The sequence below is a fragment of the Pyrus communis genome, chromosome 7, assembly GCF_963583255.1.
Source record: "Pyrus communis chromosome 7, drPyrComm1.1, whole genome shotgun sequence".
NCBI lineage: Eukaryota > Viridiplantae > Streptophyta > Magnoliopsida > Rosales > Rosaceae > Pyrus > Pyrus communis.
The window spans coordinates 4,910,589-4,925,196 of record NC_084809.1 but is presented as its reverse complement, the minus strand read 5'-3'; the positions used below and the strand labels follow the sequence as shown (position 1 = coordinate 4,925,196).

The 14,608-nt window shown below is 37.1% G+C and overlaps 2 protein-coding genes across 3 annotated transcripts; both read right to left on the bottom strand.

The window, feature by feature from the left end:
* Nucleotides 1–7: 7 nt before the first annotated feature.
* On the bottom strand, nt 8–3,277 carry LOC137740875 (secretory carrier-associated membrane protein 1-like). Its single transcript, XM_068480678.1, has 12 exons — nt 3,134–3,277; nt 2,661–2,768; nt 2,479–2,541; nt 2,207–2,240; nt 2,001–2,123; nt 1,552–1,614; nt 1,377–1,470; nt 1,128–1,173; nt 972–1,039; nt 563–611; nt 293–358; nt 8–194 (listed from the first exon to the last, which is right to left on the bottom strand). Exons 1-12 carry the CDS (start codon nt 3,185–3,187, stop codon nt 108–110), a joined length of 855 nt encoding a protein of 284 aa, XP_068336779.1. The 5' UTR covers nt 3,188–3,277; the 3' UTR covers nt 8–107.
* Nucleotides 3,278–4,411: 1,134 nt separating this feature from the next.
* LOC137739629 (protein STRUBBELIG-RECEPTOR FAMILY 3-like) lies at nt 4,412–11,091 on the bottom strand. Of its 2 annotated transcripts, none has more exons than XM_068479267.1 (17): nt 10,662–11,091; nt 10,269–10,467; nt 9,949–10,078; nt 9,782–9,853; nt 9,234–9,299; nt 9,027–9,098; nt 8,864–8,935; nt 8,701–8,772; nt 8,559–8,624; nt 8,366–8,431; nt 7,820–8,259; nt 7,311–7,720; nt 6,294–6,565; nt 6,053–6,191; nt 5,368–5,504; nt 5,111–5,267; nt 4,412–4,858 (listed from the first exon to the last, which is right to left on the bottom strand). In XM_068479267.1, exons 2-17 carry the CDS (start codon nt 10,387–10,389, stop codon nt 4,751–4,753), a joined length of 2,400 nt encoding a protein of 799 aa, XP_068335368.1. In that variant the 5' UTR covers nt 10,390–10,467; nt 10,662–11,091; the 3' UTR covers nt 4,412–4,750. The 2 variants fall into 2 exon arrangements, with proteins under 2 accessions (XP_068335368.1, XP_068335369.1); XM_068479268.1 differs by having other exon boundaries at nt 10,269–10,460.
* Nucleotides 11,092–14,608: the final 3,517 nt, after the last annotated feature.

Below are 14,608 nucleotides of genomic sequence, written 5' to 3'. Positions count from 1 at the left end.
AACTAGTATCCCCAAATCTTCTGGTTTGTGAAGAAACCATTGACCAAAAAAAAAAAAACAAACAATCCTAACAAGTTTCTACCCCAAATCCATAGGTTTTCGCCACTTCACATTGCCGCCATCATGGTGCTTCGTGCAGCCTCCCGCTTCACCTGTTCTGCCTTTCCGCTGCCTCGGAAATACGTGTATACTTGCTGCAAATGCGACACACGAAGAATTAGTTTCGATGGGGAGGGGGAGGAAATGCAGAGTTAAGGGCAAGAGAACAATGCAAGTTGGTTAATCGTCGTACCTGAATAACCCAGATGCTGAGAAGGGTTTCGCAGACGTACAACCCAAATCCAATCAAGTAGAGTATCTGAAAGGAAGAAACAAAGTCTGAGTCTTCACCAGGTCATCAACTCAAAAGAAAAATTCAAACCACTGACAGAGCAGAATAACAGTTCAAGGTTTTCGGTTGTATTGAAATTCTTATCAGTAACACTGCTAGATTACTTTCTTGCTGAAAAACAAATTTGTCTATCTCGAAGCCTACATGGGATACTGAAAGCCCGAAACTTACCCCAACCGAAACATTGTAACTCAGCAGTTCTATGGCAGGCAAAATACCCCTGTCAACATGATCACACCATAGAAAAAACAGCTTCAGAACAGAAAGAAAACGGTATTCAGGAGGAAATATGATTAATATACATCATTTCATTACGACAAATGGAATACGACTAGAAGAAGCAAATATTGGGAGAACAGTTTAACTAACAAGATCTGCACGAAATCATAATTATAGGAGTAGCCCACACATGGATGCAAATTATACACTAGAGCAATGTGAAGCTGAAAAGTATGATTTTGAATGATGCATCCCTTATTCATTTTGCATATCTGCCTCGTTTCTCCCTAAACGAAAGAATGAATGCAACTGAGCCATTACTAAACCTTGTAGACTGCACAGCTAAGAAAACTTAACTTACGTGATAGATTTCCCTTTTAAAAAGATTGGAGGAGCAATTGCAGCGTAAATACAAAACAAAATATGGAGCTGCAAAAAATCAGGGCACGAAAGTGAGCTAATTTTCACATCTTGAATGCAGAAAATGTAACTGCAGGAAGAACAAAAATAAACTCACCAGATAAGACAAGAAAAACCCAACAAAACTCAGAGCACTATCAGTCCTGTAATAGATGGTACATAATTACAACTATGAGACCTAATATGTTAGGATGAAAAAACAACAGAAAAAAAAAGTATAAGATATAAGGTAGGTTGGACAAATGACAGAGAAGTGCACAATCATCAAATGCATAGGCCTCGAATCTCGTATACAATTTTGGCATAGTGATGTACAACAAGGTCATATCCATGGAATTTTAATTACCTCATAGCACGATAAAGAGGGCGATACCAGACGAAATAGGCTACAGGAACACTTGCTAGGAAGTAGATTATAGCCAGAAGCCAAATTATTACACCTGCAAGAGGATACAAGTTCAGACTAAATTATGAGTTTATTTATAATGGTTAATACGTTTACACTAAGTCACAGATCAAACCTTCTCCCTTGATCCAGGCTACGGTAACTGCCAGAAAATTCCACAGAAGACACACAATCAAACCTGAGAGACGCCATGAACTTTGTCAATTTAAGCAACCACAGAACAATTTGATTTAATAGTTTGAACTTAGAAGATCTTTTGGTACCAAAACAAGGTACGGTGTAAAAAGTTCAACAAGATCGCCTCAACCCAACCAAATAAAGCAAAAGCAATTCTCAGCTCTGAAAATTGTAAGAAGTAAGTTTGAACAAAGCATGCGATCTATATTGCCTCTAGATCCTGTTTTCTGGCAATGATATAACTTTTTTAAGCAGTTTTAATCTCAAACTACTAAAGTATGTACAACAAAAAAAGCGATCAACGAAAACTATGCAATCAAATATCATGTGGAAACTGAGGCACCTGTATGGACGATCACAAAAGAAATTAAATAAAACTTAACCTACCCAAATATGTTGTGAACGCAACATACTGGATCCTCTGTAGATGGATTGGGATTTCGTTTGCAATGTCATGATGGATGATGGGGAAAAATGGAGGCCAGTTCTTCTCCTCTATAACAACTCCAGCTGCCAAACAAAACAAGGGAATCACAAATTTGGACTTTGGGTGTCATAGTTTTTCACAAGAACATATCAGAAAAAGGATGAACCTCGTTGTATGGCATCTTCTTTCCGCTTTAGTTCCTGGAAATGGATAATAACATCATAAACTCCACTTACTAAATAGAAGAGTAACTTGTCTAAAAGCATAAAAATCTCATTCAAATCAATGTTGCAAGGACTGTATAATGGTGTCCAAACAAAAAAACTTGGATCAAATAGTTTGTTCACCGAAACATTCAATCAAAAGTGGTTGATTATTCTTGTTCTCATTGCAACAATTACGTGTAACAGTCTGGGAAATTTGTTTATGGGAAGGCACCTGTTCCCTCTTTTTCAATTCAGCCTCTTTAGCTTTGAGTTCCTTCTCCTTTGCTTGTAAACCCTAAAGCAACAAAAAATGACAAGGAAACAGAAACCATTAATTGCTTGTAAAACAAGTTAATAACAGATGAATAAAAAGCCCTGACAATGTGACTCAGCATCTTGCATGTATTGACCTACCTTTGAATTATCAAGAGGAATATCAATTGTTGCATTGCGATCATAGGGTTCCGGAGGAAGGGGCGAAAGCCTTGGGTTTGCAGGGGCAACACCTCCACCTCCAGGATTCTACAAATTTAACAAAACAAAAAACGTAGTAAAATGGAAAGTTACAAACGAAAGGAACGTTCTTTACAAATTCGATATTCTAAACTACTCTAATCTGGAAGCAATACAAGCTCGGATGCAAGGGGGCGGGAACATCCCCTCCAGTCGGATCAAATTCTCCAATTTCACATCCCAAAAACATTTTATTTCTTTCATTTTCTTCCTTTTCTAATAACGTAAACGGAAGCTACATTGCGGATTTCAAATTCCTGTTGCAATCAAATATCAAAGAGAAACGAAAACAGATTGAAGATATCGCGCAACATTTCAGCAATTCCAATCCCGAAAACTCGTATACGTAAATGTAGGTCTGTAACGGCACTCACCGCAAAGGGATTGACCTCCTCGTCGGCGAAAGGGTTCGGATCGTATCGATTCATGGGGGCGAACCAGGAGATCCACGCTCTGTTGACTGTGCGACAACAATGGGAATCCTAATCGGGAATGCGAGAGTTAGAGGTTTTGGGAATCGGAATCGTCGATCACGGAAAATGAGAGAGAGAGAGAGAGAGGTTATTGCGGTTGATTGGTGAGACAAAAGAGTGTACGTACGGCCTTGGTTCTAGTGGGAGCCGTTTGTTTCCTGGGAAAATTGAAACAGAAAATCAGAGAAAATATTATATAAAACCGTTTGGCGGGGAAGCGCGGTGTGGGGCCTTCTGTTTGATCCGACGTGTCATATTTTAGACATTAAAAAATGGAAAGAAAAAAATCGTAGTTTTCAGTCATTTCCTTATCAGTGAGATTTGGAGGCGTATTTATTTAATTAAGACTGTCACACTCACTAGATTTATTTTCATTTAGTGTATAGATAGAAATTAAATTTAAATGTAAGAGGCGCGTAACATCGTCATGTATTGGATTTGATTACTATTCAAATGGTTCATGTGCGTTCAGTTGCAAATTCAGAATTTGAATCTTATGAGGTCTCAATGTTCAAGGTTTAAGTTTAGATAAGAATATGTCTGTGATGTCGACGCAACCTGTCGAGATATGCCTAAAATGCATTACATCAAATACTTGGTAGGTACAAAAGGAACTTGTACAAAACATTTGGATGGTCCTCGAAGGACCCTCACATGTATATTTTCCAAATTCTTCTAGTCTTGCATTACAGGATTGCATCAAGGGAACGAAAATGGCGGTGATTAAATACAACCACAATCACTAAGCTATCAAATTTGTTCTAACTATTTAACACCTATCAAAATGGTTTCAACCAACCGCTAATTATTATTAACTTTTACTCTCCGACACACGTAAATTGCCTATGTAACGGCTTTATATTTCAGTATACCTCCTCACATGTGGGCAATTTATCAAATACGCGGAAATCGGAATACATGCAGCCCAATTGGTCGTACCAAAACCAGTTTCAACTTCATCTTCACTCAGGCATTCACAAAAAGTTGCTAAAACTACAATCAGATCAGCCTGTGAGTGAAGAACCTAATGACAGAACGAATCAAATTCCTGCCGTTCCTTACGAGTGATTCGGGTATTCGGCATTTCAATCCGTCGAAAATTCGCAGTGCAGATCGGTTAGGAAATGGAATAGAACGCCTGAACCGGTAGCAAATCAAGTTTGTAAGGCATCACAGATATACACAAGCCGAAAATCATTCACTATCAAGAATTTCTAGTGACAAATTGCCAAACAATTGGTTAGCTAATTTTTGCAGGACAGACGACGTTGAACGAGTTAAAATAATAATAGAATGACCACAAAATATCGAACACCAAAATCGGACTGTCGGGCTATTCACATTCCAGAACCTTTGTCTGGTTGATTGCAGTGAGTTTTCTGGAAACGCTTGTGATGCAAACGTTGGTGGTGACAGTTCCGGCCATCATCTGCTGCATGTTTACGCGGATGTCTCTTCTTAGTAGTAGCCGCAACTAGTGCATCCCCATCATTAACAGTGTGGTCATTAGGTCTTTTTTCATGAGAGTGAGTCTTCACTTGATCCACTGCCATTAGGCTCTCGCCGTATCATGTCTAATAGGTCTTGGACAACTCCAGACATTGGTGGCCTGAACTCTGGCTCCGACTGTAGAATACAATCCGTGTTAGGAATATGGTTCGTTTTGAAGTGGAGGTAGTAAAACAACATATATGGTAAATCAAACTTATGCGTATGAGCATTTAAAGCATGTTATATATTTTGACCGAATAGATATACCAGGTAATTTATGTCTACCAACCGATTGATGCCCGTGTTGAAGAATATTATGTCCCAAACTCCATAAAACAAAGTCTTACTTAACTACATAATTTAAGAAGTCAAAAAGGTGTTGCTCACCTGAATGCATTGAGATATAATGTCTGCAAAATGCGATAAAGACTTTGTAGGATATTGTCCATTTAGAGAAGGATCAACCATCCTCGATAGTGCATCAATGTCATGAAGCTGGGTAGTGGCCCATCTAACCAGGAATTGCTCCCCTCGGTTCCTTGTGCTGTAAATTCAAAATTTTCAGATACTAAACAAATTAAGCAGGAGTCGAGAGGAAGGGGGTGAGAATGCAATTAAGAACTTGAATTTGTCATTCTTCTCACCTGTCATGGGACTTCCGGCCAGTTAATAGTTCCAACATTACCACCCCAAAGCTGTAAACATCACTCTGATGAGTATAAATTCCTGACTCAAATTCTGGAGCTCCATAACCATAGGCTGATAGAAGCTGTCCTGACAACTGATAGTAAGAAACAGTTTAGTATTAGTAAGTAGCATTGGCGATGACGGTAAGTAGTATCATCAGTTCAATGGCTCTACAATAGTGTGCCTGAAAAGCCCAAGTGGACAATCAAGAAACTGCAAGTCTTTCAAAAACAAAGTAACAAGGAAGACTGATAGTCCAATAAGCAAGCTTCGAGGTCAGGAAGGGAAAATCAAACCAACGGGAATGACCAAAAGCTACAAAACTATCAGGGAAAAGCAAATGTATATTGGCTAACATTAGAATGCAAAATTACATCCATTTAAGATGCAAAGGAATCGTTTCCATTCTTACACTACTTTTCTTTGTTACTGTTCATTTGCAGGCTATTTATCTATACTTGTATACAATCAAAATGGAGAAAGCACCCATCACAAAAAATTCTCCTACTAATTAAAATCACGAAGAAGAAATAAAATAAATTTCTCCAAAACACTTAAGTCGTCAATGTTGGTTATGAACTTGTGACTCGTGACCCTTTGTAGAAAAAAAGCAACTAAAAAAATTGTAGAACTATGACTCACCTGACTCACAGATCCCAATGATATCAAGGGAGCCAAGCCACAGTCAGAAACGCGCACGGAAAGGTCATCATCAAGGAGAAGGTTGGCAGCCTTGAAATTTCTGTGTACAATAGGTGGCTGACAGACTTCATGTAAATACCTTCTCGAACAAAACAAAAACGGATTAGACTCACTGTATCTCCGATTACCATTTGATCAGGGAAAAAGAAGTGTCATGACTATGTTTGGAAATTGTACTCACTCTAAGGCTCTTGCAGCTTCAAGTGCCATTCTAATACGAGTATTCCACGGGAGTTTCTTCTTGAATTCATCATCTATGTGCAGAGCATCATGCAGTGAACCATTACTGCAATACTCGTAGATAAGAAGCCTTTGACCATGCTCTGCACAGTAACCCATAAGCTCGACAACATTAGCATGCCGGATTCTGTCAATGCTGTTTACCAGGTCAAGAAACTCGTCATCTTTCTGCTGACTAGAAGCTCTTTTGTCCAATTTCTTGACTGCAAGTAGCTGCAAAAGCATCCCAAAAGAATAGTGTCAGTTTCTAAACTATTCTATCCATATAACAGAAACTGCTCGATCACAAGAGATAGAAGCACATGACGCCGGAAGGGAGAAGATTATCTTCATGCATACAAAAGTACCTGAAAAAATGAAATAACTCTCTTCATGCAACTCTGTCCTATGCCTTGATGTTTTTGCAAATGTAGATAAGACTTCATTTAACCTTTAGTCTTTATAAAGTAAAATATCCACATCTTTTCTGCTTAAAGTGAAATTCATAGATATTATGAAGTCTCCCTGAAATCGCTTATCAAGTTTGACAGCTTGATTTTGATCGTCCTGAACTTGCTTATCAAATTTGACATTTGATGTCAATGAAAATGGAAACTCTCTACATGTCAATTTATATATTCTTGGAATGAAGGGAAAAATGGGTTTTGGTTTTCTAAAAACTTATCACATAATGAACATGAAGCACCGAATCCCTATATAAAGAATTGGATGTACCCATGCCACATGGTTATTTCATCGATCCTATGGTTCAGAAAGAACTCTCAGGTTTGAAGTACACATAGCAGATAATAAATAAACTGTAAACAAGAAAGCTGTTGAAAGCAATCAAGCAATGCTGGTGGACCTAGCATAACGAAATTACTAAAATGGTACAAAACAAGCACCAAACATAAATTTCATTCAACGACTCAGCCATTAGGTATATGCAATAAAAGCAAAACCCATCATAAAAACAGACCTTTCCGCTAGGTAGCTGTGCCCTATAGACACTTCCCAGCATGCCTGATCCTAGAAGGTTATCCGGAGAAAAGCTGTTTGTATGTTGCTGAAGGGAAGCAATGGTAAACGGCTTTGCAGAAATTGTACGGTTTGGACTTTTGGTGGCAGGCTTCTGCGTAGGCAGTTCCGTAGGCACAATTGGCTTCACAATGACCTTCGGAACAGGCGGTGGTGGAGGAGGGAGAGGTGGAGGAGGAGGAGCAGGCATCGAATACAAATCAAGTGCACTCAAACTATCCTCTCGCTTTGGTGCTGCAGCCATTTTATGTACCTTTCTATCTTGCTCATCATTTGGCTTTGGAATTGCCCATGTTCTTCTGGTTTCTGATTCATCATCCTCTTTCGGCCTCACAACTGCTTCTTTTGGAACTGTTCACCAAGATTTTAGTGAGTTTCTTAGAATAAGATTAATAAAATTGGACGGCTGAAGAAAGAAATTAAACTGAAGAAAAAAGTGAGAGAAGTTACCCTTCTGTATTTGATTGATCGGTAGAACCACCAAGGACCCATTGTCCCCGGGAGGATTTTCCCTGTCACCAGTATATGCACCTATTTGATGCCGCTTGGAAATTCCGTCAGCCTCTTCTCTTCGTCTACTACGTCTTGGCATAAAAAACAGAATCGCTAGTATAAAAATAATAAACACGAAAGCCCCTCCAATTGATATTCCAACCACCCTTTTCTTAGTTAGAAATTTCTTCGGCCTTCCAGAATTTGATGTATCTTGTGAAGATGGTCCATCAACCGTCCCATTTTTTGAAGGACTTCTGCCAGGTGTTTTCCCAGTAGGTGGTCCCCAAAATGGCAGTGGAGCTGCTGGCGGCCTCAATGTGGATGTGGGTGGAGTCAACGGGGATGTTGGTGGAGCGACTGGAGCAAGAGAAGAATTGAATGGATTCCCATCTTTTCTGCATTACAAATATAAGAATTAGCTATGTGCAGAATCTCTTTCCTTGATAACAATAAAACTTAACGCTTCATTTAACGATAAGTCTACAGTGTGTGAAACCGCACTTGAAATTCGGGATGCTGAGCAACTTTTCAGGTATGGGTCCAGCAAAAAGGTTGTTCTCTATATTCCTGTTCAACAAGGCAGAAAATCATTTACGATGGGAAAGAAACAGCAGACATAATCAGAAGGCAAGATAAAATTATAAACTTCTGAGTACTGTATATGACAAATAACATGAGTTGTTTAGAGGATTACAAGTCACTCAGGGGAAGATCCTGCAAAACGTCGATGGTTCCAGACAGCTGATTGTTCTGCAAATGTCTGCCAATAGAGGAGTTAGCTCAACTCATCGAGATAAAGTATGCTTATTGAAAAACCTCAGACACAAGATACTCACAGAGTGGTCAGGGTTATTAGGCTTCTTAGAGAGGGTGGCAGTTGGCCGCTCAAATTGTTACTGGAAAAATCTCTGCAAACAGTAAATGTGTATATCAGCCGCTAATAGACAACAATAGTAGTCTGGAAAGTATAATTCCCAAAATTTCAGAATAAGAACCTACAAGTTGGTCAACCCTGGAATGCCTTGGAAGGAATCTGGTATTTCTCCGGTTAATTGATTATTATTAAGAGACCTGATTGGCGAAACAGCATAACTTAGAAACAGTCACAGAAAAAACTGGGAGCTGCTATGCTGTACCAAAAGCTAGCAAATTGATGACTTACATTGCTGTGAGCACAGTTAACGAGGCTACAGAAACTGGGATGCTTCCGGTAAATTGGTTACCTGAAAGAAAACTGCCAAAGGTAAAGACTATCAAATCTTTTGCACAAGGATGTGAGCACAACAGGTAGAAATATTTCAGCAGTCTCGGGCTAGTATTTAATTATTTGCAGTACAACATTATAATTCCATAAAGAGGTTGAACATACAAGCTTCGCAGGGTGGCAGGTAAATTGGATGGAATACTTCCTCCGATATGATTGTTGCTTAGATCTCTGCACACAACCACCAATGTCAATAATCCACAAATGTATAAAAAAAACATAAGGTCAGCTACATATTATGATGTGAGGCAAGTATTCTACGATCATTCCCCGACAGTTTGCATTCTATATGTGGCGCGCACATGCACAATTGAAACAATTCACATTGTCAAATGCACTATCATCCTAATAAGCCATGTCGAACACCATCTAGGAATGAGCTTGGCACCCACACTATCATCCAAAGTAAATAACTTCATGTAAAAAAACATGCAGCTAACTTTAAACAGAAAAATCTACTCGCAATCGCCCCCTCTTGCATATCACTCCCATTTTGCCAGTTTTATCTTGAAATTAAGAACAATATAAAGGATTTTAATGCCAGTGAATGAAAAAATAACTTGAAGCAAAAGATATAACAAACCAACAACCTCACACACGTAAACACACATCAAGTTCAACAACCAGAGAGAGAGTGAGCGAGTACAACTTACATAGCCCGTATTGAAGCAAACATTCCCAAGTTTTCACCCAGTTCTCCTCCCAAATTAGTGCCATTAAGAACTCTATAAAATCATTAGAACCATAAGCCACTGACAATTTACATGTTACGATTAAAAATTTCTATCAATAAAAGAAGGCGAGCAAGAGATTAACGTACATTTCCAATATTACAGAATCGTTGCATTGAACACCTTGCCATGCTTCACCACACGGGTCTCCTCCAGCAGAAGTCCACCCGCGAAGCACAGGCGTGCCAAGCGCAGCGTGTAAGTTGTTAATTGCAGCAACTGATCAAACCACAAGTAAAACACATCCAATAAGTGGTTAGATCTCCAATTAACCATAAGAATTAAGAACAACAATCAAGTAAACATGTTTCCACACAAAATTACACTAAACCAACGCATATGAACTCCGAAAAACACCACACCGAAGCCACATTACAGCGAAAAGCCTATCGAATAAGTAGAGAATTACCATCAGTAGAACTAGTTGCTCCAAGAGAAACTTGAGCAAAGTAGATCAAAAGCAACCCCACTGAAACCGCAGCATAGATCTTCAAGTTCTTGTGCTCCAAAACAGATCTCTTCCTTCCCATTGATCCCAAGTTTTGGAATACTTCTCAATTCTCCTTTTCTCTATCCAATCACTTACAAATCATCTTCCAATCTGAAAACTAATCCAAGAACAAAAACCACGTAATTAAAACATAATTATTAATTATACAAAAATAAAACAACCCATGATCTTAATTTCCCAGAAAATGGAAACCCAATTGCCAAAATACAAAAATAAAACAACTTCACAAGAGAATCAAATATACAGAAGCATGTGATTCTCGTAAAAAGAAAACCAATGGGATGAACTTACAGAGAAAGTGGAGAGGTGAAATAATAACTAAGCAAACGCTGAGTGAAATCAATGGAGATTATTGAAATAAATAATGCGGAAGAAATGCAGAGAGCTTTCTGGAAAAGGTAGTGATTTGTTTATCTGGGAATATTTTAGCAGGAAAAGATAAAATAAAAAACCTTAAGAGCTAAGATTCAACGAATTAAGAAGCAATGGAGCTGCGGAAGTGAGGGACGTCAACAGAATTATTGCGTCATAATTTGGATTGGTAATTACCTGAAATTGTTTTTTAAGCCTTGGGAGAAAAGAAAGAGTGGGAGAAAAAGGCAGAGGCAAATGCGGAAAGGCGGAGAGAGAGCAAGAGTGAGGGAGAAGGAGGACGTGCTGTGAAGCTTTGAAACTCTTCTCTCTCTTCCCACTCTCTCTCTCTGTCTTTCTCTCTCTAAACTTCTTCAACTGAGGAACAGTAAGTGTGTGCGTAAGTCATACTTATCTCTTTGTAAGAAAAGTATAAACATCAAGTCCACGCTCTGCGTGGAGCGCGTGTTATAATTTTTTACATCGGAATTTTTTTTCTTCTAAATATAGTAAAATTTTGAATCATTTTTACTTCTGCAACACATGAATTTGGAGACAAATTATATGATTCGAATTCATTTTTCTTCAATATGTAAGGAAGATAAATCTTGTGAGTATATCTAAATTTGTAATTATTATTATGTTCGATTGATGATATATCTAATTAATTTAACATTGTATTTGATTGTTATTAGAGCATTTCCAACAGGATGACTATCATGTCAGTTTTGTAAAGATTGAGCGCATTACTGATATGCTTTATTCAAGAAGTTTTCCTTCTTTGAAATATAATGTACAATGCCTCTAATTATTATGTGATCTCAAAATACTTTCAAGTTAAGTAGAAAATCAATTGAATTTATTAGAGAAAGATATCATCTTACGTATCGTGAAGTCCTTTTTGAATAACTCTTGTTCTAAAGTTTTTATTTACAACAGTTAAATGCGAAATTTGAACCTAATATCTCTTTCAACAAAGTAAAGACTAAATGTCGTTAGACTATATGATCATGCATAAAGTTTTTAAAAGTTGAATTAACTAAAGAAAACATGCTTTAAAAAACGATCTTTTAATTACAGATTTCCATCCTTCTCCATAAAATTAGAAATAAACTGAAAAAAAATAATAAATATTCATTGAGATGTTTGTTTCCTTTGGACTGAAATTAGTTCATTGTTCAACCTGGTGAACAAAACTATTTGTCATGGTAAATGTGTTGCCACGCTTCCCACTCGCGCGTAACGTGGTCAGTAAAGAGAAACCGAGAAAACTAATTTTCAAAAGTTTTCTTACAATAAAACACCGTACAGTCAATAATACCCGCCAGTTTTCTATCGCCTTCACGTGTTTTGTCGAATGATTTCTTAACTTGTTATGGGCTTTTTCGTCCAGCCAATTAAAAGCCCACAAAATGCAACACCACACATTTATGTAGGATACTGTTATTTTTATTTAATAAACGATATTATCATATTACAATCGACTAGTAATAATATGGTTTAAATTTGTTTTTGACGAGAATTGTACTTAAAATTTCTCACTTTTAAACGAAAAGAAATACACTAAACAATAGTACCCAGTGACATAGGATACTATTATTTATACACGTGTTTTTACCTCCCAAATATTTTAGTGATTTCTAACTGTTAATATTCTTCAATTTCTTTGATCCACACAGAAATTGAACGAACTCGTAAAAAGCGAAAATTAGTATGGATATCAATACTCTGTATATAGAAGCCGCTGCAAAACAAAATTACGCAAACGGTCATAAATGTTAGAGTGTGGAATAAAATTGGAGGTGAGGAAAAGCGGCCTTTGGAAAAAGCAGAAATTGGAGAAAAAAAGGACCCATGTCGTAAGAAAAAATGGGTATCTGAAAAGTGAAAAGCGGTTTTTAGCTGTCATTCGTCGCAGAATCTGTCCGGCAATTGCCAATTAAGCCCCACCGACTATTATTCTATACAAGGCAAAAAAGACAAATTTGGTGAAATAATTTAATTAAATAAAGACAAATTAGTAAAATAATCAAAAGAAAAAAAAGCACTCATAAAGTTAAATTACAAGTTGCTAATTACCGAATACACCAACGCTTGCGTCGTTTTGCTGACGTCATCCGATTTGATCATATTTTTGCAGTTGTCTGTTTTGTCCCCTGAAGAAATAGTATATTACAGAGAGCCACAACGCGAATTGCACGTACCACGGCGACAACACCGCTGAAATTGGTGTGTTGCAGGCTTGCAGCTGCCTCTTTTGTCTGCTAACGTGCAACTGTGATGGTTAGTTTACTAGATTATGTGACTAAGAGGTGATTATCTACTAATTGTATTAGTTAATTTTGCCCAATTATTGATCAATTTATCACTTGTCACAATGTACAAACATAATATGATTTCTCTAATCTAACTCATTATTCATAAAACTTACGTAAAAAATGTGTGGATTAATAGTCGTGCATGCGCGCGTGAGCTGATTCTGACCATTCATGCTTGAGAATTAAGATCGTCTCACGCGTTTGTGCAAGATCCTTTTATTGCTCAATTTATGATGATGATAAAGCATCATTTGTCTCGAAATGTAGAGTAAGTTAAAACGCTCCATTTCTTTATATACAATATATAAAAAGTAAAAAAAAAGGGAGCAAAGCTTATTGTCTTCGATATAGTGATTTGGTATAAGATTTTGATACCATTTTGACTTGAGAAAGGGCGAGTGTGACAAAAATACTGTATCGCTATTATTTCTAATGGTCAGAAAGATTGCAAGTTGAAATCTCCTTTTCTTCAAACAAAATAAATTAGGTCATGCGAATAAATTTGGAGGATTCAAATTAAGATGATGTTAATGAATGGGCATATCTGGTAATGGAGTTGGAGGAGAAAGACATAGAAAGCAACATTATAACCGATTTTTAGCTGTTAATAAGGCTATCTAAGTCACACTCATACTAATTATTAAGCTAAGCTAAGTAAATATTAAGTGCTTGTTAATCTCAGCTAAGTAAATATTTGAGCATGTTAATCTAAACTAAGTAAATATCGACTGCATGTTAAACTATGCTAATTAAATATTCCATTGTTGTACAGTTATTTATAGGCCAAATAGCTACAATAAACATATTTTGACTTACATCATATGTTCTTGTCAAATTATCAGAGTGGCAAATCAAATGTCTACTTTCAACAACATCGATATTATCCTTAACTTGTTAATTATCACTTGTACAGTCCAACAAGTGTGAAGTTTTATGACAACAAACCTATGTATTAGTTGGAGGAAGGTTAAGAATTTAAATTATTCTTTTCTTAAAAGAAAAAAAAAGATCAATGTAGAATATTTCAACAGTTATGTCAAGTCGTGTTGTCAATTTATAATCAAAAGGGCGAAGAATGCATATATGTCATGCATTACCTAATCCAAATGCTTCTTTTGACATTTCCAAACCGTTACCGTTACTCTCTGAGAATGTTTATTATTATTTATAGGACCCTTGGTGGTACCCTCCTCAATCCACTGCACCTTTCAATTGAATTGAATAGATGCTACTTGTCAAATTATCAGAGAGGCAAATCAAATGCCTACTTTCAACAATATCGATATTATCCTTAACTTGTTAATTATCACTTGTACAGTCCGACAAGTGTGAAGTTTTATGACAAGTGTGAAGTTTTATGACAAAATTTAGGGGTCCACTTGTTAGAAAAGCATAACTATATATGCATGCAAGTGCGGATTTGCGATGAGAGTTATATTCATCACATTAGAATAGCTAAATTTATATAGACCAAAAGAAAAAAAGTAGCTCAATTCATGAACTCCCCCACCAAACACAACTTCTAATTTTTCACTGTCCAGGAACAGGGTTCAATACACTAAGTGTGAT

Bases quoted from the DNA above. Each gene is read 5' to 3' on its own strand.
- LOC137740875 (XM_068480678.1), bottom strand. From the start codon at position 3,187: ATGAATCGATACGATCCGAACCCTTTCGCCGACGAGGAGGTCAATCCC. The intron at 2,542-2,660 runs GTAGGTCAATAC...TTGTTGCTTTAG, and splicing joins TTCCTCTTGATAATTCAAAG to GGTTTACAAGCAAAGGAGAA. The intron at 2,124-2,206 runs GTTCATCCTTTT...TTTGTTTGGCAG, and splicing joins AGAAGATGCCATACAACGAG to CTGGAGTTGTTATAGAGGAG.
- LOC137739629 (XM_068479267.1), bottom strand. From the start codon at position 10,389: ATGGGAAGGAAGAGATCTGTTTTGGAGCACAAGAACTTGAAGATCTAT. The intron at 8,625-8,700 runs GTGAGTATCTTG...CTCTATTGGCAG, and splicing joins CTAATAACCCTGACCACTCT to ACATTTGCAGAACAATCAGC. The intron at 5,268-5,367 runs GTGAGAAGAATG...TTGAATTTACAG, and splicing joins GGCCGGAAGTCCCATGACAG to CACAAGGAACCGAGGGGAGC.